This window comes from Neopsephotus bourkii, unplaced genomic scaffold (genome assembly GCF_033783945.1).
Source record: "Neopsephotus bourkii isolate Nb327-2 ecotype Australia unplaced genomic scaffold, CSIRO-AGI_Nbou_v1 NB_333, whole genome shotgun sequence".
Lineage (NCBI taxonomy): Eukaryota > Metazoa > Chordata > Aves > Psittaciformes > Psittacidae > Neopsephotus > Neopsephotus bourkii.
In genome coordinates this window covers 91,386-115,591 of record NW_026900839.1, presented here as the reverse complement: position 1 = coordinate 115,591, position 24,206 = coordinate 91,386, and the positions used below count along the sequence as shown (strand labels likewise).

The 24,206-nt window shown below is 54.9% G+C and overlaps 1 protein-coding gene across 5 annotated transcripts in view; it reads left to right on the top strand.

Moving 5' to 3' along the window:
* AGRN (agrin) overlaps positions 1 to 24,206 on the top strand; it is a 105,167-nt gene that overhangs the window by 53,657 nt on the left and 27,304 nt on the right. For all 5 annotated transcript variants that reach the window (XM_061347882.1, XM_061347880.1, XM_061347879.1 and 2 more), the window contains 6 exons: positions 9,986 to 10,201; positions 11,778 to 12,002; positions 14,221 to 14,445; positions 14,547 to 14,753; positions 20,387 to 20,608; positions 22,089 to 22,283. In XM_061347882.1, coding sequence (XP_061203866.1) covers positions 9,986 to 10,201; positions 11,778 to 12,002; positions 14,221 to 14,445; positions 14,547 to 14,753; positions 20,387 to 20,608; positions 22,089 to 22,283 — 1,290 coding nt within the window. The remainder of the gene's footprint in view (positions 1 to 9,985; positions 10,202 to 11,777; positions 12,003 to 14,220; positions 14,446 to 14,546; positions 14,754 to 20,386; positions 20,609 to 22,088; positions 22,284 to 24,206) is intronic.

Sequence of the window (24,206 nt, the reverse complement as noted above, 5' to 3'; positions counted from 1 at the left end):
TGTGCATGGTGCTTACTTCCCTTTGCCTGCTCTGCATAGCTGCTCTCTGGGAAGCTCTGTGCTTGCCCAAGGGGATATTTGGCTGTCCTGGAAAGAGAGCCATGAAAACATAACTTAACCCCCAAGCTCTTCAATGCTGTTGCCTCTGTGTGGTACTGGGACACCCTGCTGGCTTTGGCTGCTGGTCCCAGCCTGCTTCTCTTTTGACAGAAGCCAATTCAAGACTTGAATGATTCAGAATGAATTCATTCTGCAGGCTTTGTGAGGGTGCTCGTCTCAGGAAGGTGCTGCAGACCTGGGTGGTTTTGTCTGCCCATAGATGCATTGGGCAGCCCCTGGTCTTTCCTGACCACCCCACTCTCTCCTTTTATACTGATTCGTTTCCCAGCCCCAGTCCCTCCCTATGCGCTTGGTTTGAAATGGAGCTGAGCTGTATCAGCAGGAGTGGAGAAAGTGCATCTTTCTAGGAGCAATCCGTCTCTTTACAGCCTTGGGGCCATGGTGTCCACATGTGCCAGCTCCCCACCTGACAAACCCAGGCAGCAGGGAAGATGTCAAGCCTTGAGGATGCTCTTCGCAGACCCACAGTCAGATGCTGTGACCAAGAAGGGATGCTCCATGGCTTCCCCCCCTGGCTCAAGTGGAGATGCTCTCCTGCTTGCTTGTGCTATCAGTATTCCCCTCACAAGTGCTATTACACTGGGGAATGATTCCTTTCCTGCAGGGAGAGCTTTGCACCCCCTGAATGCCTCATCCCAGCTGCATGGCACTGGGGTACCCTCTCCCTAGGCAGTGTGAGCAGCGCTGGTGTTTCTGCACTGTTCCAGCCCCCGAGGAGGGACTTGGAGCATCGGAGCGTGGTGGGAAGTCTTGTCACACATCATGGAACAGGAGAGAAATCTCTCTCTCTGCGCCAGGTGAATTCCTGTACCAGGCTGATGAGCTCAGGTTTAATTACACACTGCCTACTCCTTCTCTTTAAGAGTTTGCTGCAGCACGCACTGAAGCACTGACCTCCTGCACTGTCAATGTGATGCTCACACCCTGCTGCCTCAGGTTAGAGGGTGAGCTGGGATGCTCTTCTGTTTACCCCAGCATCCTGGGCCATTCATGCCTTCAGGGTGAAGCCATCCACCTCCTAACTGACCGTGGGGGTCCCCACATCACCCTGGTTGTATCAGTGTCTTCTCCATCCTTTTTGACTGCTATGGCAGTGAGGCAACGTCTTGGGAGCCACCACCTGTGGGTCCTCATCCCCCTGCCCCAGCCTGGCTTATCCTGCAGTAGGAGTGACTGTTTCCCTGCCTGGGTTTTGCACCCTGAGCAGCAGCAAAATGTGTTTCAGCTCAACCAGCTCAGGGCTGCTGTGGAGAGAGGAGAGATGCTAAACATAGCTCTTCAGAAGTCGAGCAGTAGATAAGGTAGTAGCAGTTATTAGGCACCACTTTTGATCTCTTGAGAGCATTTTCTTCTCCATTTACAGCGAGGTTTGAGCCTTCTCTTGGGGATCAGTTTATGCACTTTCATGATACGTGGCTTAAGTGTTAGAGGAGGATGGGATGAGAACTGCCAAGGGTGTTCCTGCTTTTCCCTGTATCCTTGCTAAGGTTGTGGATTCCCAGGCTTGCCTCATTCCCTTACATCTGGCTTTTAGTCTCAGAGTGTTGCGATAAAGAAGCAGCACTTGTCTTCTTCCCTCTTCTTCCCTTGGCCGTGCCATGCTGAAGTCAGTGTGTGGTACCTAGAGCATCACTACCAGCTCTAGTATTAGCCCAGTGCAAATACTGCCTGGTGCTGTGTTGTGGCACAGGATGTCTTGCCAAGTGGACACTGGTTTTGTAGGAACATGCCCGAGGTCACAGGGACACAAGGGTCAGTGATAGGTAAGTGTTTGCTGACAACAAGAGAGGCTGGAGTTACGTGGCTCAGTGGCTTAGGGATGCGGTTGCTGTTTAATGCTTCGTGTGAAGTGCAGATGGAGAGGAAAGGACAGCAGGAGGTGTGAAGCTGGCTGGGACCTGCAGGGTACAAGCAAGCTCCTTGCAAAGAGCATGAGCAGCATGAACACAAAGACCTGGTATTGTGCCCAAGGGCCTGAGAAGGGTTGGCGAAGGGCAGTGTGGATCCAGAGGCTGCTCAGCCTCCTTCCATTCCCTTGAACATCCTGGTTTGGAAGCTGGTTTGCTTCCCTCTATGAAAGCAGGATAAAACAATCCCTTGTGTACAAGCTTTCATCCACCTGGGTGCAGTCTGTGTGTGCTGAGCTCCTTGCTCACATCCCTGGTGCATCCCATTTCCAAACTCTATTTGATGGAGCCTGAGGAATCCTTCCCATGATGAGGAGCTGTGACAGAGCTGCTCGCACAGGGGGCTTGTGGCAGATTAATGAGTGTCATTTCTGATGGTGTTTGATTTGCAAGAGGGATGCTTTGATGTTTGAGACCCAAGAACATGATGCTTTCAACTCCATCCTGCCCTTCCTGCCTCTGGCATCGCCTTCATCCTGTTCACTGCCATCCCTCTGCCTCCAGCACTGGAGTTCCAATGGTCCAGCTTTTTCCCTTGATGCCCACCCCTCCTGACCCACAGTTACAGACTCTGTGGTCATGTTCTCACCCTGCTCCTCTGTCTGCTGTGGCTCATGCTGCTGGCATGAGCTGGCATGCTGGCATGCTGGCTCTGTGAGGAGCTGGGCTGCCATCTCCCAAGTGGGGACAGGCTTTTAGTAGTGAAGTGGTGATGGTTTTTAGTAGTGAAAAGTGACTTTATCACCATATTCCAGTATTTAAAGGGTGGCTATGAAAGAGATGGATACTCCCTTTTTACAAGGAGCGATGTTTTTATAAGGGATGATGGGCACAAGTTACTCCTGGGGAGATACAACTTGGCACAAGGAGATATATCATGATGAGAACAGCCATTGGAATAATCTCTGCAGGGAAGTGGTGACTCCCCAGTGTTGGGCACTGTTAAGACTGGGCTGGGCAAGGTGCTGGGACAGAGTCTAGGTCATGCTTTGCTAGAAAGGTTGGATCAGATGATCCTTGAGTTCCCTTCCAATGTGATATTCCATGATGCCATGAACTGACAGCTCTGTGCCGGTGTCGTCATGGCCTGGGATGTGCTGGGCTGTGGGGCTGACACCTCCTTGTCTCTCACCCAGGAAGCCCTGCTTGATGTAATTAATATTGATGGTGGGAGGCAGGTCCTGGGGAAAGGGATGTACACACAGGAGTAGACGTGCACAGAGGAGATGGGGCTGGAGCAGCCTCCCTGGTCTCCATGGCAACGGGTACCTCATGCAGAATTAATGCCAGCCTTGGCTGGCCTGACCCGGCTCCATCCCTGGGGCCTTGCGATTCCCTTTACCCTTTCGGGAGCAGGGAAGCCCCTGCAGCAGCTCAGCCCTGCTCTTTGCTGGTGTCCTTTGCCTTGTGGCACAGGGTGCCCAGAGAAGCTGTGGCTGCCCCATCCCTGGCAGTGCTCAAGGCCAGGTTGGACACAGGGGCTTGGAGCAAGCTGCTCCAGTGGAAGGTGCCCATGGCAGGGGGTTGGAGCTGGATGAGCTTTAAGGTCCTTTCCAACACAAACAATTCCATGATTATATACATATATATACCCTGTGTGGCCTATATCCTATATACATCCTGTACATATCCTAGTGTGGCCCCCCTCCTTGGGGCATCCCTTGCTGCAGGGATTCAGGGCTGTGATTGCCTTGTGTTGTTAGCCTTTCCTCCCTGTTAGCCTTTTCCCCTTCCCCATCACTGGTCCATCCCACCCTCCCATCTCACCCGTGAGCTGTAATCAAGTCTCACGCTGTGCTTCTCTGATTGCTTTTCTCAGCCCGTTCGGAGAAGGGATGCTCTCCCCCGGGATCTGGAGCAGGTCCAGGCTGGCAAACACAAGCTTTGCCTTCAGCAGGCAGGTCTGGTTAGGAGCAGGGAGCTGCCAGGAATCGCCTGTGCATTTCCCACATTGAAAACCCTCCTCCCTTGGCAAGATTCCCATTGAAGGGAAAGCTTTGGTCCAGACGGAAGGAACCCACCAGAGCCCCTTTTAGCCAGGCTCTTAGGCCAGGGCATGCAGGCAGGATGCAATAAGCAGTCAGCAAGCTGCTCCTGTAGCACTTTCTTCTTTCCAGTGCAGTGGAAAAGAGCAATTTTGACATTACATTTATGATTATTGTTATTAAGCCAGAGAAACGTTTTAATGTGAATGCTTGGGGCTTATTAGACAGAGCTCTTCACCTCAAGATCTCAAAGCACTTGATGAAGGCAGCTTGTTATTAATCCCTACTAGTTCTATTGAGCTACTTATCTGCTGACACTGGGGGGCTGGTGATTATTGTTATTTGCATGTTTTGTAAATGGGAGAGCCAAGGTGCAGAAATGGATGGGGAGAAGCTGGCAGCAGAAGCTGCTCTCCATCCATCCTCCCTGCCTGCATCCAGCTGCCATCTCCCTGCTGCTTGTCCTTGCTCTGGTGGTCCAGGAGGCTCGGAAGAAACGGCCTCAAGCTGCACCATGGGGAGGTTTAGATGGAGCTGAGGAACAATTCCTGCTCCAAAGGGTGCTCAGGCATTGGAACAGGCTGATCAGGGCAGGGCTGCAGTCACCGTCCATGGGAGCATTCACACACCCTCAGTGCCATGGGTTAATGGTAGCCTTGGCAGTGCTGGGCAATGGTTGGACTGGATGAGCTTAAAGCTCTTTCCCAGCATCATTGATTCTATGGTTCATTTTGCCCCTGTCTCCTGGGCCCAGCTCAGTCTTCCTTTCACCATCCTCCACCATGCTTGCAGGGAGCAAGCATCCTTCTCCATGTGTGGCTTGCAGCCATTCCCGCGGTGGCTTTGGCCATGGCAGAGCTGTCCTGGTCTCCTCTGTCCTTCCAGCCACTTTGGGCATCTGCAGGCACTGTTGGACACGAGGAGGTGGAGCTGGTGCCATCTGTGCCGGCACAACCTGCTCGGGGAGATGCCCACTGAACCTTGGCAGAGGCATCCCATCCTGCTCCATCCCTGCTGCTCGTGAGGGGCTGCTCGAGGAAGCGTCATGGATGGGGTGGGATGCTCAGAGCTGGACCAGTGTCACTGGTGCCGTGGGTAGGTTATCTGTGTGCAGGAGCAGCTTGGCTCGGATCAGTGCCAGCAGCTCTTGCCCTGGACCACAGTGAGGAGCACTCTGCTACCCTGGCTCTCACTCTTCACACCCCAACCTGAGCTGCCAGCATAGATAGCATCCCAAAGGCTCCTCTCTTCCTTTCCCCTTTTCTTTGCTCATGGTTTTCAATGCAGGCATCCCACTCTGTGTCAGTGCAGGCTGGGAAAGGCATCTCTATAGGTGGCTTCCATCCCTTGGTTGCTGTCCCTGCCTGATGCCTCTGCCTTTTGGAGTATCCAGCCCCTCTCTCCCTGTGACCACCCCAGGGTCTGCCCTGCAGATGGCTATGTGGTAAATGGATACCATGGTCCATTCACCATTACCATAACCCCGAGTTCCCTCCCCGTCTGCTCATCCCTGGCTGGCAGCAGGCACACAGCTGTGGCTCCAGCTGTTGTGGGGTGGATGCTGCCCAGCGTGTCCTCTTTGCCTGTTGGAGAACGGCCTATGGATGTTGGGAGGAGAGGTCAGAGCACTTTTGTGCACCTCTCACCTTCCCCAATTAGCCAGAGGGCAAGAAACCCTCCTTAGCATCCCTGTGTGCTCTCTGCCCTGACCACGAGTCACTGCAGGCCATAAGGCAGAGCCCCAGAGCACAGCTTATGTGAGCTGGAGCCAAGGCTCTGAACACAGCCAGGCCTTTCCCAAGCCTTGATCTCTTCTAAAAGCCTTCCCTGCTTTTGCAGGCTGAGCCTGGGGGCTGATGGAGGAGAGGAGAGCGCTGTGTGCCCCCGATGCTGACTCAGGTGTGAAGAGTCGATAGCAACCCCTCCTCTCCAGGAAGAGCACTTCTCCCTTGTTATGATTGCTGTTGTTGTTATTTATTAGCCTGTTTCTGCTCCAGTGCTGCTAAGAGACACGGCGAGGCTTGGCCGCTATTCAGCGTGCTTACAATAAGCCCGAAGCCCTCCCTTTTGTTCTATCCAGCTTGCTGAGTGTTGTATAAATACCTCACTTGAGCTGTTTCTCTCCCTCCTCTTTGGCAGCTCCGGAGGTTTGGGAAAGGTCAGCTCCTTGCTGTAGCTTTTTGCTGCTCCAGACAAGCGCTGCTCTCACTGTGTGCCAAATGCCTGATCCGTGGTGGCACTGGGATGGCTCAACCAGCCCCAGCCTGCTCCCTGACCCCACTGCACACCATTGCCCTGTGCTTGAGAGAGCCCTTCTGCATCCAGGAGCAGGCACAACAGGCTGCGACCTCCAGCATCCCAAGCAGGGGCTCTGTTGCGAGCTCACTGCCTTCTAGAGTGTGCTCATCGTAGCTGCGCTGTTGCTGTGGGGAAGGCAGGCTCTGGGCTTGGTTTCAACCAATGTATGTCTGTGGGGTGATGTAGGAGGCACCCTGCTAGGGAAATGTATGGCCGCTGTCCTGGTGATGCTGTACACATGTTCCCATAGGGGCATCAGGCAGAGCCCTGGTCCCTCTGCGCATCCCTGGTGCTTGTTCAGTTGGGGAGGCAGGCAGGTGGTTTCCTTGTGGGGTGTTTTGGATGGCAGGGTCTTCACCAGCTCTGTTGGGAGTCAAATGTAAGAGGTCTTTGTCCTTCTGCACACTCCATCTGCTGCTTGGGGCTTATTCGGGCTGCCCCATACACAGCATCAGGACAAGAGCGCTTTGTGCCTCACTGCTGCTTCTGCCCACTCCTGTCTGTGGTGGCTCTGAAAGGGAATGGGATGTGAAGGCTTGGTTGGTGCTGAGTACCCTGGAAGTGGGCTGAAGCCCTCGCCTTGGGTATGTGAGGCTCCTTTCCCGTACTCTAGGAGGCAAAAGACAGGAGCACAATAGCTTAAGAAAGGAGACACCCTTGTCTGACACCCTGGATATGCTTCCCACCTTGGTTTCCCTGTCTCTGAGCCTGAGCTGGTGCATCCTGCAGACAAGTGCCTTCAGACATGCACCTCTTCCCCCTTGCCTTCAAGCAGGCACCTGATGGAGCTCCCCTCCAAGCTGGGTCTGCATCCAGCATCCTCTGTGCTCCCCAGTTCCCTTCCCATGGCTGGGTCTGATCTGACAGCTCCATCCTGCCTCCCCTACAGCAGGCAGCGGATAACGCACTGCACAGTGCCTCGGGGCTGGGGGACAACGGGATCAATCCCTGCTTGTCCTACATGGCACATCCCTCTCTTGCACACCTCCCCTCTAATAGAGCTCAACGTGTTCATCTGCATTAGGGGAGGTGAAAAAGAGAAGGAGCAGCAATGGGAAGAGCAGGAGAGACTATCCAAGCGCTTCATAAAGATGATGAATTGCCTTTAGATATTGGGTAGGAGAGGGAGAGAGTTCTTTCATTTGATGATATTAGTCTCTTAGTGGCGCGTTGTTGCTGTTCATATGAGCTCAAAATCTTCAGGCAGTCAAAGGCAAACGCCCGGGAATTGAAGTGTAAATGAGCCGCTGTCGAGCGGTTCATTCTGCCTGTTATGAGCTCTTGTTCTCTCCTTATGTGGGTCAGTCTGCAGGGGTGGAGGAGCTGCTGCTGCTGCCTGGGGGTGCTGCGGGTGTTGGGATTGTGCTTGGTGTAGTGGGTGGGCAGGCAGGGTGATGTGCAGGAAGGGTGATGCAGGGGGTGATGTGCCTATAGGGTGATGCACAGGCAGGGTGATGGAGGGTGATGTATAGGCAGGGTGATGTGGCTATAGGGTGATGTGCAGGCAGGGTGATGCAGGGGGTGATATGCCTATAGGGTGATGCACAGGCAGGGTGATGCACAGGCAGGGTGATGCAGGGTGACGTATAGGTGGAGTGATGTGGCTATAGGGTGATGTATATGCAGGGTGATGTGCCTATAGGATGATGTGCAGGCAGGGTGATGCAGGGGGTGATGTGCCTATAGAGTGATGTGCAGGCAGGGTGATGCAGGGTGATTTGCCTATAGGATGATGTGCAGGCAGGGTGATGCACAGGCAGGGTGATGCAGGGTGATGTATAGGCGGGGTGATGTGGCTATAGGGTGATGTATATGCAGGGTGATGTGCCTATAGGATGATGTGCATACAGGGTGATGCAGGGTGTGATGTGCCTATAGAGTGATGTGCAGGCAGGGTGTTGCAGGGTGATTTGCCTATAGGATGATGTGCAGGCAGGGTGATGCAGGGTGATGTATAGGCAGAGTGATGTGGCTATAGGGTGATGTGCAGGCAGGATGATGCAGGAGGTGATGTGCCTATAGGATGATGTGCAGGAAGGGTGATGCAGGGGGTGATATGCCCATAGGGTGATACAGGGAGTGATGTGCCTATAGGATGGTGCGCAGGCAGGGTGATGCAGGGTGATGTATATGCCGGGTGATGTGCAGGCAGGGTGATGCAGGGGGTGATGTGCCTATAGGATGGTGCGCAGGCAGGGTGATGCAGGGTGATGTGCATATAAGGTGAAGTGCATGTAGGGTGATGCAGGGTGATGTATATGCAGGATGATGTGCAGGCAGGGGGTGATGTGAGCGGAGGGTGATGCAGGGAGTGATACACATGCAGAGTAATGCAGCGGGTGATGTGCAGGCAGGGTGATGCAGGGGGTCATGTGCCTATAGGGTGATGTGCATTCAGGGTGGTACAGGGGGTGTGCAGTGCCTGCCTGCATATATATGTGTGTGTTGGGAATGCAGGGCTGTGCCCATGGCGGTAACCACCAGGTAGAAACCACTCTGACATCTCTTGCCCCCACTGTACCTGGAGACCCCTGTCCTCTCCCTTCCTCCTCCCAGCTGAAGAATGCTCTTTCCCCCCACATCAGCAATTCAGATGCTGAACTGGTCCATGCCGGCTGCTCTGATTAGTGCATGTGATAAGAAGATGTTGTGCATCTCCTTCACAGAGACACCAGCCACTTGGTTTGGCTGCTTTGCATAAACAGTGATGCATAAAACAGTGTGTGTGTGGGGGGGAGCAAATCTGTCCCACACTGGGATAGGTGAGGAGGTTTTCTTCTCCATTCCTTGACTTTCCTTCCTCTTGCTGGCTAGCAGAAGGCACATTGTGCCTGGGGAGCACTCACAAAGGCTTGAGCAGAGGGGTTGTAGGGAGAGCAAGTGCTTCCTGGAGCCCTAGGGATGCTCCTCCATGTCTGGAGAGGTTTGGAGGCATCTCCCTGCTCACAGGCTGGTTCCTGGCCTCCTTGCTGTGGTGCAGAGCTGGTGACAGACCTTTCTCCAGTTCACACTGGTGATGAGTAGAACAGGGAGCGCGGAGTGAGAAGGGGCACTGAAGACCATGGGTTTGGTAGCTCATTTTGGATCATGTACCCCAGCCTTTTCCCTTCTTATCCGTGCATGGGGTGAAGGTGCTTAGCGCGCATCCTGCCTTACCTGGCCACTCTCAAAGGGCAGCAGGGCTCAGTCACTCAGAGAAGCTGTGATGGAGTCAATGTGGTTGTGTGGTGCCTGAAGGCAAAGCGGGTGATGCTTCCAGGACAGCCTCCCTTCAGAGACAGCTTTCTCTGTGTCACAGCCTTTACCAACCCCACTGTCCACACTGCCCTTGTCCATGCTGCCTGCCCTGCGTGGTACCAGCACAATGGAGCAGGTTATCTCTGTTTAATGTCCATGCTCCAGGTACAGGTGAGAGATGGAGCCTTAGGGTGCATCAGCCCTGGCAGGGCAGACCCTTGCTCTCAGGCATGGGATGAGCAGCTCAAATGGTGTCCCTGAAGGACAAAGCTTAACCTTCATGTGGTCCCTGGATGTGCTGGGATGCCGACATCCCTGCCTTAAGCCAGGAAAGGACCTTGCTGTGCCTTGAGCATCCTCTTGCTGGCACAGTCCTTGAAGTCCTGGCTGCATCCTCATGTTCAGAGGGCTCATCCATCCCTCTGTGTGTGCCCGCAGCGTGCCGAGGGATGCTGTGCGGGTTCGGGGCCGTGTGCGAGAGGAGCCCCACCAACCCCTCTCAAGCCTCCTGTGTGTGCAAGAAGACCGCTTGTCCCATGGTGGTGGCTCCTGTCTGCGGCTCCGACTATTCCACCTACAGCAACGAGTGTGAGCTGGAGAAGGCCCAGTGCAACCAACAGAGGCGGATCAAAGTCATCAGCAAGGGACCGTGTGGTGAGTGCGAGCTCTCAGGTGGTGACCATGATGTCCTGAGCTCATGGCATCACTGCGATGTACCGCTGGATGCGGATGCATCTGGTCTAGTGTGAGGCATCCCTGCCCGTGGCAAGGGGTTGGAACTGGATCATCTTAAGGTCCTCTCCAACCCAAACCATTCTATGATGGGGATAGTGAGGGAATCACCAACAACTCCTTGTTGGCCATCAGAGTGTAACAAGAGGCACAACGATGGCCAAAGCCATTCAAGAGGTGTAGAGCAACCCGGTGACCACAATACGCCCCAGTCTGGGTCCCATCTACCGCAGCTAAAAGCTGGAGAGACCAGTGTATAAGGAGGCTGGGTGGGCTGATGAAAGGCAGGCTGGCATTCCCCAGCTGTGAGCAAGGAGCTGTGTAAATGAGACCCCAGTCTCCTCATCTCAGAGTAAATTAACTTGACCTTTCTCTCCTGCGGCGCTCTGCCGTGCAGTAAATCTGCACCCAGCGCTCCCGCTGAGCTCTTGTCAGAGGGGGGAGAGCGCCGAGTGATTTATTCCAAATCAGAATCATAAAGAAGTGACAGAAAAAAAGAGGGGAAAAAGGCCAAAAAAAAAAGGAACTGGCAAATACATTTTGGCCCTTCCCTGTCAAGTGAGGGAATTGTTCCTTGAGCTCTGGCTCTGATTGTGGTTTGCAGGAGGTGCTGTAAGGGCCCTGTTCTGCTCCTCTGATGGAGCAGGAGGCTCGTGGAGGGCACGTGCAGGGAAGGGAGCTTGCAGGAAGGCTGAAGGGGTTGGAAAGGAAGGGCTCTGCCCGGAGTGAGCTCCTTTCCCCGTGTGCCGCAGGTTTGGGGCTGATCCCACAGCCCCGTGGTCCTGCCTGCCTCTGGGGACATCCTGGTTGCTCAGGACCGCGTAGAACCATGGAGGCAATGAGGTTGGAAAGGAGCTTTAAGATGATCAAATCCAACTGTTCCCAGCACTGCCGAGGCCACCAGTGACCCATGGCGCTGAGGCCTTGTCTCCATGGTGTGTGAATGCTTCCATGGACGGTGGCTTCAGCCTGTTCCAATGCCTGAGCATCCTTTGGGGCAGGAATTGTTCCTTAGCTCCATCTAAACCTGCCCTGGTGCAGCTTGAGGCCGGTTCCTCTTGTCCTAAGGTACATGTGTCCAGCATCCGCTGAAGCTGATGGAAGGACATCCCTTGTCATCATGTATGATCCTGGGCACTCAGAGGGACTTGGGATCAGAGAATCATAGAATGGTTTGAGTTGGAAAGGACCTTAAGCTCATCCAGTTCCAACCCCCTGCCATGGGCAGGGACACCTCAGACTAAACCATGGCACCCAAGGCTTCATCCAACCTGGCCTTGAACACTGCCAGGGATGGAGCATTCACAACCTCTCTGGGCAACCCATTCCAGTGCCTCACCACCCTCACAGGGAAGAACTTCTTCCTTATATTCAATCTAAACTCCCCCTGTTTAATCTAAACCCATTCCACACGTAGGTACCCATCACCGTGTGCCCGGCTCATTTATCCCATGGGAGCATCTCGCCCCTGTGCCACGCTCTCCTTTTCCCCCCATAGGCTCCAAGGACCCCTGCGCAGAGGTGACCTGCAGCTTCGGCAGCACGTGCGTGCGCTCCACCGACGGCCAGTCAGCCAAGTGCGTGTGCCCATCGTCCTGCAGCGGCGTGCCCGAGAGCCCCGTGTGCGGCAGCGACGGCCGCGACTACCGCAGCGAGTGCCAGCTCAACAAGCACGCCTGCGACAAGCAGGAGAACGTCTTCAAGAGGTTCGATGGCGCCTGCGGTGAGTCCTCTGCTTGCATCCGGAGCCTTTCCCTTCGGATTGGGAGTAGTAGGGAATGGCAAAGGCATGGAATGGGTTGGGTTGGATGGGAGCTTAAAGCTCATCCGCTTCCAACCCCCTGCCATGGGCAGGGACACCTTCTACTAGAGCAGGGTGCTCCAAGCCCCTGTGTCCAACCTGCCCGGGATGGAGCGTTTACCACTTCCTTGGGCAATACGTTCCACTCCTCAGCACCCTCACAGTGAAGAGCTTCCTTACATCTAACCTGAACTTCCCCTGTTCAAGCTTAAACCCATCACCCCTTGTCCTATCGCAACAGCCCCTGATGAAGAGTCCCTCTCCAGCATCCCTGTAGCCCCCTTCAGACACTGGAAGCTGCTCTGAGGTCTTCACGCAGCCCCTGTCTCTGTATGTCTTCATCAGCTCATCACCAAGCTGGGGGGTTTTGTGGGTGTGGTTTGTGGACTTCCCCTGCAGCCTTTGGCTCTGGTTGTTTCTCCTTGGGACCCACTGACCTACAAAGCAGTGGGAACATCTGTGCTCCCTCCTTTTCCTTCTGCTCTTCCCCTGGGCTGGAATCCCCCGGCTGCTGGCTTTGGCAAGAAGCCCTTTTGTAGGTGACATCCCAGGGTTCATGGGCAAGCAGCTCCCTCTAATTAAAGGAGCCCAACAGGCTCAGATCCTAGAGCACAACCACTGTGAGGATGGCTTCCTTCACGGCTCTGGATCCTGGTAATTAAAAGCCACTAGGCTCATTAGGGAAAGCATGAGATCAGGCAGGACGCAGTGTTTGTGCCCAGGGGAAGGAGTGTGGGAGTGGGTTTGGGAAGGCTGCAACCCCTGAGGAGCTTCAATGGTGTTTTCCCTGCTTGGTCCCTGGTAGGGTGAGATGGGAGGTGCAGAAGAGGTGCTGTGACACCAGGTTCCTAGGGCAGAGAACAGGCTTTTGAGCCTCGCTGCTCCTTTGAGGTCCTCCTGGTTTTAGCTGGGCATCAGCAGGCGCTCAGGCAGAGGGGTTATAGAATCTGAACATAGCCGAAGGTCTTTGCACTCTGTTGGTGTCAGTGTAAGGCTCAAGGATGCACTGCAAGGCAGAGGAGGGAGCAGGGATGAACGGTCACACATACAGTCACACATACAGTCACACATACAGTCATACATACAGTCACACATACAGTCACACATACAGTCCCCATCATACAGTCCCTGAGATAAATCCCTGCATCCACCTCATCCCCAGCCCCTCTAATGCGGTCGGTCCCCACCTCCTCATCTGTTCCGCATCCCTGCCCCACTACAGCAGCCTCATTTACCCACAGCCCCTTGAGTCCACACAAGATGTTCTTGCCTTATTGGGGTTGCAGAAGCCTCCAAGGGGGTAACACATCCCCGGCTGTCTGCTGGTGGGGCAGCTCTTGCCAGAGGGGGAATAAGAGATGGATTGGGCAGGTCCTGTGGGAGCTCCTCCGTCTGCTTCGTTTCCATCACTGCATACGCTAAAGTGGTTAAAGCAATGACTTCAGCTGTGACCCTGTCCTTCTCCAAGGGATGTAGGGGAGATGGGAAGTGCCTTTCCAGCTTGTGAGAGGCTGGGGGAATGGGTTATTGTGCTGTTTCCGCCCCCTTGTCATCCTGGGACTGGTGGATGCAGGCATTTCAGACAAGTAGCATTAAAGGAGGGGAGAGGTTCAATCGTGTTTCTGCAATTGCAGACAGTGAATCAGCACTCTGCAGGTTCCCTGCTTGGCAAGGAAGGGGAAAACCTGGAGTAGGGATTAGTGAGCAGTCAGCACCCCGTTTACCCTTGTCTTTAGTATGCTAATGTGAGCTCAGCTTAGAGCAGTGGGGCAAGGCGGTGTGTGGCCCTGGCTGCCTTCCATGCTTTTCCAGCACTTTGGAAAGATGGGGAGGGAGAGTGGGATGGGAATACCAAGCATCTTGTAACACACTTTGTACCTGGGAGGTTTGCCTGGATCAGGGTGTCCTTAGAGAGGGGTGAATGCAGCTGAGGATGGGAAAAGAGGCAGAGCTCATCCCATCGCTTTGGAATGGGGGAGTGTGTGCAAGAGTCCTCATGTGGGGAGGAGGAGGACTGAGTACCACTGGGGAGGGATTGGAGCCTCTTGCTGCCAGCCAAAGGGAAGGAGAGCGGAGGAGCAAGCACCGCTGTGGTGAGGATGTGATGGTACCTGACCGAGTGCCCTGCCTCTGTGCACAGACCCGTGTAAAGGCATCCTCAACGACATGAACCGTGTGTGCCGGGTGAACCCCCGTACCCGGCGGGTCGAGCTGCTCTCCCGCCCCGAGACCTGTCCCCCAAAGAAGGAGCTTGTGTGCGGTGACGACGGGGTGACCTACGACAACGAGTGCGTGATGGGGCGCTCGGGGGCCATCCGGGGGCTGGAGATCCAGAAGGTGCGTTCAGGGCAGTGCCAGCATCAGGGTAAGTACATCCCTGCATCCTTGGGGGTGATGGGAGCGTTGGGGTTCCCGCTGCCTGTCCCCCGGGGTGGGATTGAGCGGTGCTGCCCCTTCTCCCCACAGACAAATGCAAGGATGAGTGCAAGTTCAACGCCGTGTGCTTGAACCGCCGCGGCACCGCGCGCTGCTCCTGCGACCGCATCACCTGCGATGGTACCTACCGGCCCGTGTGTGCCCGCGACAGCCGCACCTATAGCAATGACTGCGAGCGCCGCAAGGCAGAGTGCCACCAGAAGGCTGCCATCCCAGTAAAGCACAGTGGACCCTGTGGTAAGCACTGGTGCCACCAGGCTGGTCACCCACAGGAGCACTGGTACCCCCACATCACTTCCCAGCCCCAGCAGCCACTCTAAGCCCAGCCTGTGTCAGTCCCTTCCATGCAGGTGATGCTGGGAAGCTGCAGGTAAGTTGTGAGTGGGTGCTCATCCTAAGCAAGGCGCAGGTTTTCTTCAGTGTTGCGGCCAACAGGCCCTGGATATCCATTGCTCCCTGTTGGTTTTCCTCTCACAGTCTGCGTGTGCGTGTTCCTCCTTGGTCTTGTCTCTGATGTGCTCAATGGGAAGAGTCTTTTGTGTTTAAACAGCACCAAGTGTCTGTGATGTCCAGCTGGATGCTCTCATTCACCACCATGCATTCACCACTGTGCAGCCCATGCCATTCATTCCTCCTCCCAGGGTAGTGCCAGTCCCAAACTCCTTCCATGCTTCCCCCTCCATGCCTGCCTGCTTCTCTCAGCTCCAGGTATCTCCATAAGGAACTCTAAAGGCTCTTTGGATGTCTCACCGTGTCTTTGCCTCGTCTCTGGGAGCAGCTTTTGACCTTTTCCAGTGGATGCTTTATCAGGAGGATGTGATAGGATGGGACTTGGTGTCCTTAGGGTGTTGGGAAGGTCCAATTTTAACATCATTGCACAGAGAATGAAGGAGGTTGAACACAGCCGCTGGGTTGATTTGTATGAGTTGGACTGTTTCATTTCAGCTCAAATTGGGTTTTGCTACATCTGGAACTGTGTCCTATTACTTTAAGCTGCTGTCTCACAAGGTATCAGCTGTATCAAACCTTCTGAAACACTCAGGATTTAGGCCCCATGTTGTGGATCTGTTTTGTTGGCTTTGTGCTCCTGCAGTGGGTTTTTAACGCTGCCCAGCCCCAGCTGCTTCAAACCCCTTTTGTCAGGCTCCCAAAACCATGCTTAATACAATCACAAGCTGTGAGTTTAAATCACCCCTTTCACTGGGTTTCTGATGGGTGAATGATGAGGAGTCGCTTCCCCACGTTCTCCCTATAGGGAGATCAACACAGGCACCTTCCAGTCCTCTCTGCTGCAGGGAGCTTGGTGCTGGATGGCAACCGGGAGCCTTGCCAAAGCCTGGAACCCATTTTCCTGCCCTGTTGTGCCACTGGGGAGGTGTGAATGGCCACTGGGGTGCTCATGGCAAGGCAGGCTGCCTTGGTGCAGGGGATGAAGCAAGGTGCCTATAGCTCCTGAGATGCACTGGGGCCAGAGGATGTTTGCAGCTGGTGCCCGTATCTCCCGTAGCATCAGGACCTTGCTGAGGCTTCCCAAATTCCTAGGGTAAGCAGAGGGCTCATGGCACACACACATCATTCCCAGCCCATTCAGTGCAGTGAGGCCGGTGGGCAGTGGTATCTGGTCCCTATACATCTGCTGTTCCTCTCTTTCATTTTAGCCTCTCTTCCTGCAGGCGAGGGCAGCAGATGCACACATCCTTATGGGATGGGAGCAAACAGAGCCTGTAATCCAGGGAAGCAGATCAAAGCTGAGGCTTTCACATCCAGATGACAGCTCCAGGCAGCCCTGTAGCAAACCACCATGAGGTGTGGGCAAGCCTTTGGTCTCCCCATCAGCTTAGGAAAGCGTGTTCTATCTGAGCCTGTTGGAAAGAGAGCACATCCTCCTCCGTGGCACCAGTTCTCAATGTGATGATGTGCCTATGTGAGACGGGAAATGGGTTTAGAAATGGAGATTGGGGTGGTGATGCTGCTTCCCAGCTGGTGTGAGAACACAGATTGCTGTTGGTGGTCCCTGCTTCTCTCCTGGTTGGATGCTTCTGCTGGATGCAGGGTGCAGTCCTCATGGAACACTCAGCAGTGGGTGAGAGCAGGGGATGAGGGAGCCACAGGTTCTGTTTGCATCCAGTGCTCATAGTGGGGAGCATGGGGAGTTCATCCATGTGCCGTGAGGATGCAGGAGATGCATGGAGCTGGGGAAGGAAAGGGAAAAAGAAAGGGAAGGGAAAAGGTAAAAGACAAGGAAAATCTGAAAGAAAGGAAAGGGAAAAGGAAAAATAATAGGGAAAGGAAAGGAAAGGGAAAGGGAAAGGGAAAGGGAAAGGGAAAGGGAAAAGGGAAAGGGAAAGGGGAAGGGGAAGGGAAAGGGAAAGGAAAGGAAAGGAAAGGAAAGGAAAGGAAAGGAAAGGAAAGGAAAGGAAAGGAAAGGAAAGGAAAGGAAAGGAAAGGAAAGGAAAGGAAAGGAAAGGAAAGGGAAAAGGAAGAAAAGGAAAAGGAAAAGGAAAAGGAAAAGGAAAAGGAAAAGGAAAAGGAAAAGGAAAAGGAAAAGGAAAGGAAAGGAAAAGGAAGGGTGGGCCATTAGTCTGGTCACAGCACTATAATCTCTCACATACACACGTCTAAGGGACTCTAAGCTCTGCTGCTCTTTTCCTGCAGCAAGGCAAAGGAGGCAAAGCCAAGCAAAACAGTCCAGGCCTTGTTTTAATCCTTCTCTCCTTCGACACTGTGATGGGGCAGCTGAGAACGAAGGGATGGGATGAGACCGATGCAGACAGGAGGCGGAGGGAAGGTGTCTGTAGTTGCATCTGTCCTCTCCTCCCTGCCTCTCTCTGCTCTTCCTTCCCTGTCTTTCTCCCTCTGCTTTCTCTCTCTTTCCTTTCTCGTCTGTGTCTTGTGTTTTACAGTGTTGCCTGTTTGGAGGAAGGAATTGTGTCCTCGCAGCACCCTCCTGCTCCCTACCCGGACATCTCTGCTAGGAGGTCGGCTCTCTCCCCTTCTCCATAGCCAGGGACAGTCCCGGCCTCTTCTCCCTGCTCCCCACCTCTCTAGTTTGGCTTGAGAGCCCCAGGGATGGAGACATCCCATCCCTCATCCCAAACCCTTCCTGCTGGAATGGAAATGCCTCCCAGTGCAGTGGGGTCTTGTCCGGTGCTTGCTGTGGCTTGACCCTCCGAGGCACATGAGAGTGGGAGCAGAGGTGGGTGCTGTGAGCTCCCTGCTCCTTAGCAAGCCCCTCTTTGGCTGGTGCATCAGTCCGGACTGCTCCTGGTTCATCTTACCTCTCCTTGTGCCCCCAACTAACCCTCCTTTCTTCCCCACCTCCTCCTTCCCAGAGACTTCTGCCTGCCTGGGTCCGTGCTGCTTGTCCCTCTGCTCTCCATCGTGTGTGTCACGCTTGTCTGTGCCAGTCCAGCGGGAAGGGGATCCACAGGGATTGCAGAGTCCCCAGTACCCAGCAGAGCACCCCACGTGCCTTTTGGAAGCACTGAGGCACTGGGCTTCAGATGTGGTTCTTCCCTAGGGATGCTCCCTGTGGAGCTGGTGGTGGAGCCCGCTGGGTGTCACGGGCACAGGCTGATGGGGTGTGATGGGTTACAAAGCAGCTTCAGAGCCTCTTCTCCATAGCCACCATCAAGCAGGGCTTGTAGGAGAGCTCAGTGTCCCCAGAGCTTGCTTAGGCCTTGGCAAAGCCCGGTAGCAGGTGGGGATCGTGCCTTTGAACCCATTAGGGTACAGGATGAGCATTTTGCTTGCTCCGTGCCTCAGTTTCCCTGCCTACAGAAGGGCCAGGAATCAAAGCAGGTCTTGATTATAGCACAGCTTGAGGTCCTTGCTCAGTAGGTCCTCATTATACCCACTCACATCAAACCTGGTGCCAGAACCTCCATTGGCATCTGCTGGTACCCAAGGCTGCGTGTGATAATTCACAGGCTGAGATTCAGGCTGTGGAGCAGCTTCATGTGCCCCATCTCTGCAGGTTTGCTTGCTCCATAAGAGCAAGGGATGTGAGGGCAGTGCTCTCCATCAGGCCTGGCACCTCTCTGCACTCTCACCCTTGCTCCCCAATGGAGTGAATGTGGACTTCAAATGAGTTTGCTTCATGCTTAGCTCATTGCATCCTTACTGCCTGTGTCCAGCAGAGGAGCTTGCTCCATGTGTCTCTGTGTCTGAGGGGCATCGTTATGGTATAGATGTTGCCTTAGAAAGGGGAAACACAAGCAGGAGATGGGAGCAGCATCACAGGGCTCAGCACAGCAGGGAGCTGGTCCTTGGGACTGCTCACAGGCAATTCCGCTGCAGGGAAGCTGGGATGCAGTTGAAAGGGCTGGGATGAAGTACTGCCTTGAGCTGTCCCCCTCTTCCCTGTTCCTATGCACACCTTTGGCTCCAAGTTTTGCCTTGATAGGTCCTTCCCAAAGAGCCAAATCCAGATCCCATTGGCTGTGCCCATGGGGGAGAGCATGCAGCCAGGCTCCTGATGGCTCAAGCCTCGCTCTTGGTCCTAGCATGGGAGGAAAACAGACCTGATGCCCTGTGCCATCAGGCTCTGGAGGGCTTTGCCTTGCCCATCACACTCTGTGCCCACCTCGCTCTTTGCTGTTGGTGGGGCTGTGTCTGCCTCTTACATCCATCTCCTCTTGGCTGCATTGTCTGTTCCCCACGTGTGTTCTGTCCTGTGTCCTTGTCGCTGTTCCACACGGATTAAATCTGTGTCCTTTCCTTGCCCCACGTCCTCAGGGCTCTTGTCTTGAGGCACAAGAAAGGGCTGTTGGCAGTGCTGGCTTCCCCCCAGCAGCACGGTCAGTGCTTCTGGATGGTAGAGAGCATTCCTGATGGGACATCAGGAACGGGGGGGAACCATCGGTAGAGGTCCATAGGGAGCCTTTTCTCTTTGCTATCACCATCAGTGGTGATGGGCATCCTGAAGGGAAGGTGCCATGAGCTTGGCTGACTCTGATAAAGCAGCTCCAGTGTGTGAGCAGAGGGGACTGTTGCTGCCTCTCAGCCTGCAATACATGCTATGGGGCATCACCCATCCCTAGGCAGCTCGATGCCCAAGGGCTGGGCTCAAGCAAGGACACCAGGTCTCTTCCTCCTGCTGCCCAGCAGCTCCATGGCCTTCCCAGCATCAGCTTCCAAGAGGAGAGGATGGGAGCTGACATGGGGAGAGGAGAACCAGGCCTTGTGGTGAACTCCAATGTCCTCTCCAGCCAGGTCTTCCTGGGACTTGCCACAGAGGGTATTAAATGGATGTGGACCTCAGTGAAGGGGATGATCCCTCTGTGAGCTGTGTGGCTCCTGGTGCCAGGTACAACGTGATGATGTACTGAGGGACCTGGAGCACCAAGAGCCACACTGAGGAGGGCTTTCTGCTGCCTCCTGCCCTGCTCTCTGCTATAGGGCTGATCATTCAGATCTGACTTCACAGGGCTGTGGCACCACTGCTGCTTCCAAAGCGCCAGCAATGAGGAGCATCAGTCGGTGTTGCCCTCCCTCAACACATGATGTGAGCTGCTGGGGACACCCAGACAATGGTGTTTGGTGCAGAAGCCCAAGGGGATGATCCCACTTTTAGCCAGCCCTTTAAGGCAGAGTGTAGCAGGGATGGAGCAAACGAGTCAGGAATCCCCATCACAGCGTGCAGGGAGAAGACCTTGTGCCTGCTTCCCATCCCTAACCTCTGCCACGCATGGGGACGATGCTGAGGGTGGCATGGAGGGTGCAGGGTGCCACGGCCAGGACCAATGTGCATTTGCCATGGCTTGGGGGAGGCAGGCGCGATGCTGGGGATGCTGGCATGCCTTGCTGCCGCGATGATATGGGAAGCCATGGGCTCAAACCAGTGCCTTTCTCTCTGTGCCCCTATGCAGACCTGGGCACGCCGAGCCCGTGCCTGAGCGTGGAGTGCACCTTTGGGGCCACGTGCGTGGTGAAGAACCAGGAGGCTGTGTGCGAGTGCCAGCAAGTGTGCCAGGGCCGCTATGACCCGGTGTGCGGCACCGACAACCGCACCTACGGCAACCCCTGCGAGCTCGACTCCATGGCCTGTGTGCTCAAGAGGGAGATCAAAGTGAAGCACAAGGGGCCCTGCGGTAAGAGCTGAGCCCATTGGGACCCATTGCCGTGAACAGGGACCCCTTCCACTAAGAGCAGGGTGCTCCAAGCCCCTGTGTCCAACCTGGCCTTGAGCACTGCCAGGGATGGGGCATTTACCACTTGTCTGGGCACCCTGTGCCAGCGCCTCAGCACCCTCATAGTAAAGGATTTCTCCCTAATATCACATCTAACCCTCCCCTTTGTCAGGTTCAAGCCATTCCCCTTGTCCTGTCCCTACATCCCTTTTACAAAGCCCAGGTTTCCCGCATCCCGTTCAGGCACTAGAAGGCTGCTTTAAGCAGCCCCATTCCCAACCTGCCTGGCTGCAGGCTCTGTGCTGTAGATAGAAACCTCCTGTCCAACAGTCTGCACAGCCCAAGCAGGGGGCTGTAGCATCTTCCCTCCCCCGTGCAAAGGCAGCAGCTGCTGTGTGAAAGAGAAATAAGAAACCCCATCTTGGAGCCAAATTCCTTGTGCGCTGAATGGCAGGGAGGGAAGAGGGTGTTTGAAGGGGAAAATGAAGCCGTGCATCGGTAAATACCCAGGAGTCAGGGGATGCGCCGGCTGCAGCCTGGTCCCTCCTGCAACGAGTGATGGCTCATTGAGTTATTAGGAAGATAAACGTCTTCCCTGACCCAGACTGCATGTGATGTGTGTGTTTGCAGCAGGCATGTGAGGGTCCCTCTATGGGATGCATCAGTGATGTGAATGCTGCTGTGTTATCCATGTGTCCAGCACTGCTGCGCCCTCATGAACCAATGGAAGACAGTATCCACCTTCCCAACTGACCGCATCCCACCCTGATGTGGGAATCCCGCTGCCTCTATCCCCTTGGACACAGGCTGCAGGGATGCTGCTCCCTCCTCCCAGGGCTGGGGCTGATTTATCACTCCTCATAATTCCCCTCTCGTGCTCTCTCCCACCTCCTGTTTAGCTGCATCAGCGCTGGTGATGCTTCATCACTGTTAGTCCTGGTCCTGATGGCTTTTATGAGTAGTTATTGCCTCGGAGCCTGACTCTTCCTCTTCCTGCAGCCCTCGCCTCTGCTCCTTCCCTTGCCTTGCTTCCAACAAGGCTGCCGGCACCTGCAGCATGAGGAGGAGGAGGTTGCAGTGGGGCTTTATTTCATAGCATAATGGAATGGGTTGGGTTGAAGGGACCTTAAAGCCCATCCAGTTCCATGGGCAGGGACCCCTTCCACTGGAGCAGCTTGCTCCAAGCCCCTGTGTCCAACCTGGCCTTGAGCACTGCCAGGGATGGGGCAGCCACAGCTTCTCTGGGCACCCTGTGCCAGCGCCTCAGCACCCTCATAGTGAAGTATTTCTTCCTCATATCACATCTAACCCTCCCCTTTGTCAGCTTAAAGCCGTTCCCCTTGCCCCACCACTACGTGCCCCCACCGACAGCTCCTCCCCATCACCCACCGGTGCCGTGCCTGCTGCCCTAACCTCCTGCTGTTGTCCCTTGCGTGCACAGAGCGCTGCGGCAAGTGCCAGTTCGGAGCCATCTGCGAGGCGGAGACGGGGCGCTGCGTGTGCCCCACCGAGTGCGTGCCCTCCTCGCAGCCCGTCTGCGGCACCGACGGCAACACCTACGGCAGCGAGTGCGAGCTCCACGTGCGCGCCTGCACCCAGCAGACCAACATCCGGGTGGCAGCACAGGGAGACTGCAGTGAGTCCGCCACCGTCCCCTCCTTCCCTCCTCTCGTTCCAATGGCGTGGCACAGAGGATGCTCTGCTCCATTGGCCACCCAGGCCTTGCTGAGATGCTTGGATGAGCCCATCCAAGGCTCCCCTTCTTCCCTCATCTCGTTCCAATGGCGTGGCACAGAGGATGCTCTGCCCCGTTGGCCACCCAGGCCCTGCTGAGATGATTGGATGAGCCCATCCAAGGCTCCCCTTCTTCCCTCATCTCATTCCCATGGCATGTTAGAGAGGATGCTTTGCCCCATTGGCCCCCTGGGTCCTGCTGAGATGCTTGGATGTGCCCATCCAAGGCTCCCCTTCTTCCCTCATCTCATTCCCATGGCATGTTAGAGAGGATGCTCTGCTCCAGTGGCCACCCAGGCCCTGCTGAGATGCTTGGATGAGCCCATCCAAGGCTCCCCTTCTTCCCTCATCTCGTTCCAATGGCGTGGCACAGAGGATGCTCTGCCCCGTTGGCCACCCAGCCCTGCTGAGATGCTTGGATGTGCCCATCCAAGGCTCCCCTTCTTCCCTCCTCTCATTCCCATGGCATGTCAGAAAGGATGCTCTACCCCATTGGCCCCCTGGGCCCTGCTGAGATGCTTGGGTGTGCTCATCCAAGCCTTCCCTTATTCCCTCCTCTCATTCCATGGCATATTAGAGAGGATGCTCTGCTCCATTGGCCACCGAGGTCCTGCTGAAACACTTGGATGTGCCCATCCAAGGCTCCCCTTATTCCCTCTTCATTCCCATGGCATGTTAGGGAGGATGCTCTACCCCAGTGGCCCCCTGGGTCCTGCTGAGGTGCTTGGATGTGCCCATCCTGTAGCCCATGGGTTTGCCTAACCCTAACCTTAACCCCAGGTTTGGGATGTGCAGAGGGTCTCCCTAGTGCTCCTCCTGATGCCTTTAATGATTGTTTTGAGGACTTCCCAGCAGGATCAACTCCAGGGTAACAGGGAGTCATGGTTTAGACCCAGCTGAAGCAGGGATACAGGAATGCCCAAGAGCCTGGCCCTGAGCTGGCCACTTGGCCACCCTCCCTGAGGCTTTTCACCTTGTCTGGTGGGATTTTCCCTTTTGGCTTCACAAGAATTGGGCATTTTGAGTTTTTCCAGCAGTTTCTCCTTTTTAACCCCATTGGTTATGCTTTTCCCATCATAGATGGTATCTGCCCTCTGAGCCAAGCAAAGAAACTGGGTTAATAGCCATTGAGCCAAACAAATCAGGTTAAAGCCATGTTAATAGCTACCATCAGGACTGAAAGCATTGCAGTCTGTTTGATCACACAGCTCATCTCAGTAGCTCTCCCTTCCCTCCATCCCCTGGGGTTAATTCCTCTTTGTTCTTGTGCTTCCTCCCCACTCCCCAGCACAGGGAACTGTCTGTGCTAATTTCTTAATGAATTAAAAGCCCTGCCTGGGTTCTTCATTAGGGTAAATGCTCCTTTGGTTAAAGCAGTGCCCTGAGCCCCATCGAACCTTTCCAGCTGGGGCTGGTGTTCCACGGATGAACTGTGCATGGAGATGCTCTCTACATTTGGGAGAGAACAACTGAGTGTGATAGATCACTCTTGGTGCTGTGAGCAGGAAGAGGCTGAAACCAGGATACACCATGAGAGTAAATGGGGTTTATTACTGGTGCCCTAGAGATGGTGTTGGACACAACACCCATGAGTATTGATGGGAATCAGGAATGCTCAGGACTGACACAAGGAGGATGGAGAGAGGAAGGGGCTGGTCCCTTTTCCAGAGTGACAAGGGATAGGAGAGGGAACAGCCTCAGGGGAGGTTTAGATGGAGCTGAGGAGCAATTCCTTCCCCAGAGGGTGCTCAGGCATTGGAACAGGCTGCCCAGGGCAGGGCTGGAGCCACCGTCCATGGAAGCATTCACACACTGTATAGACAAA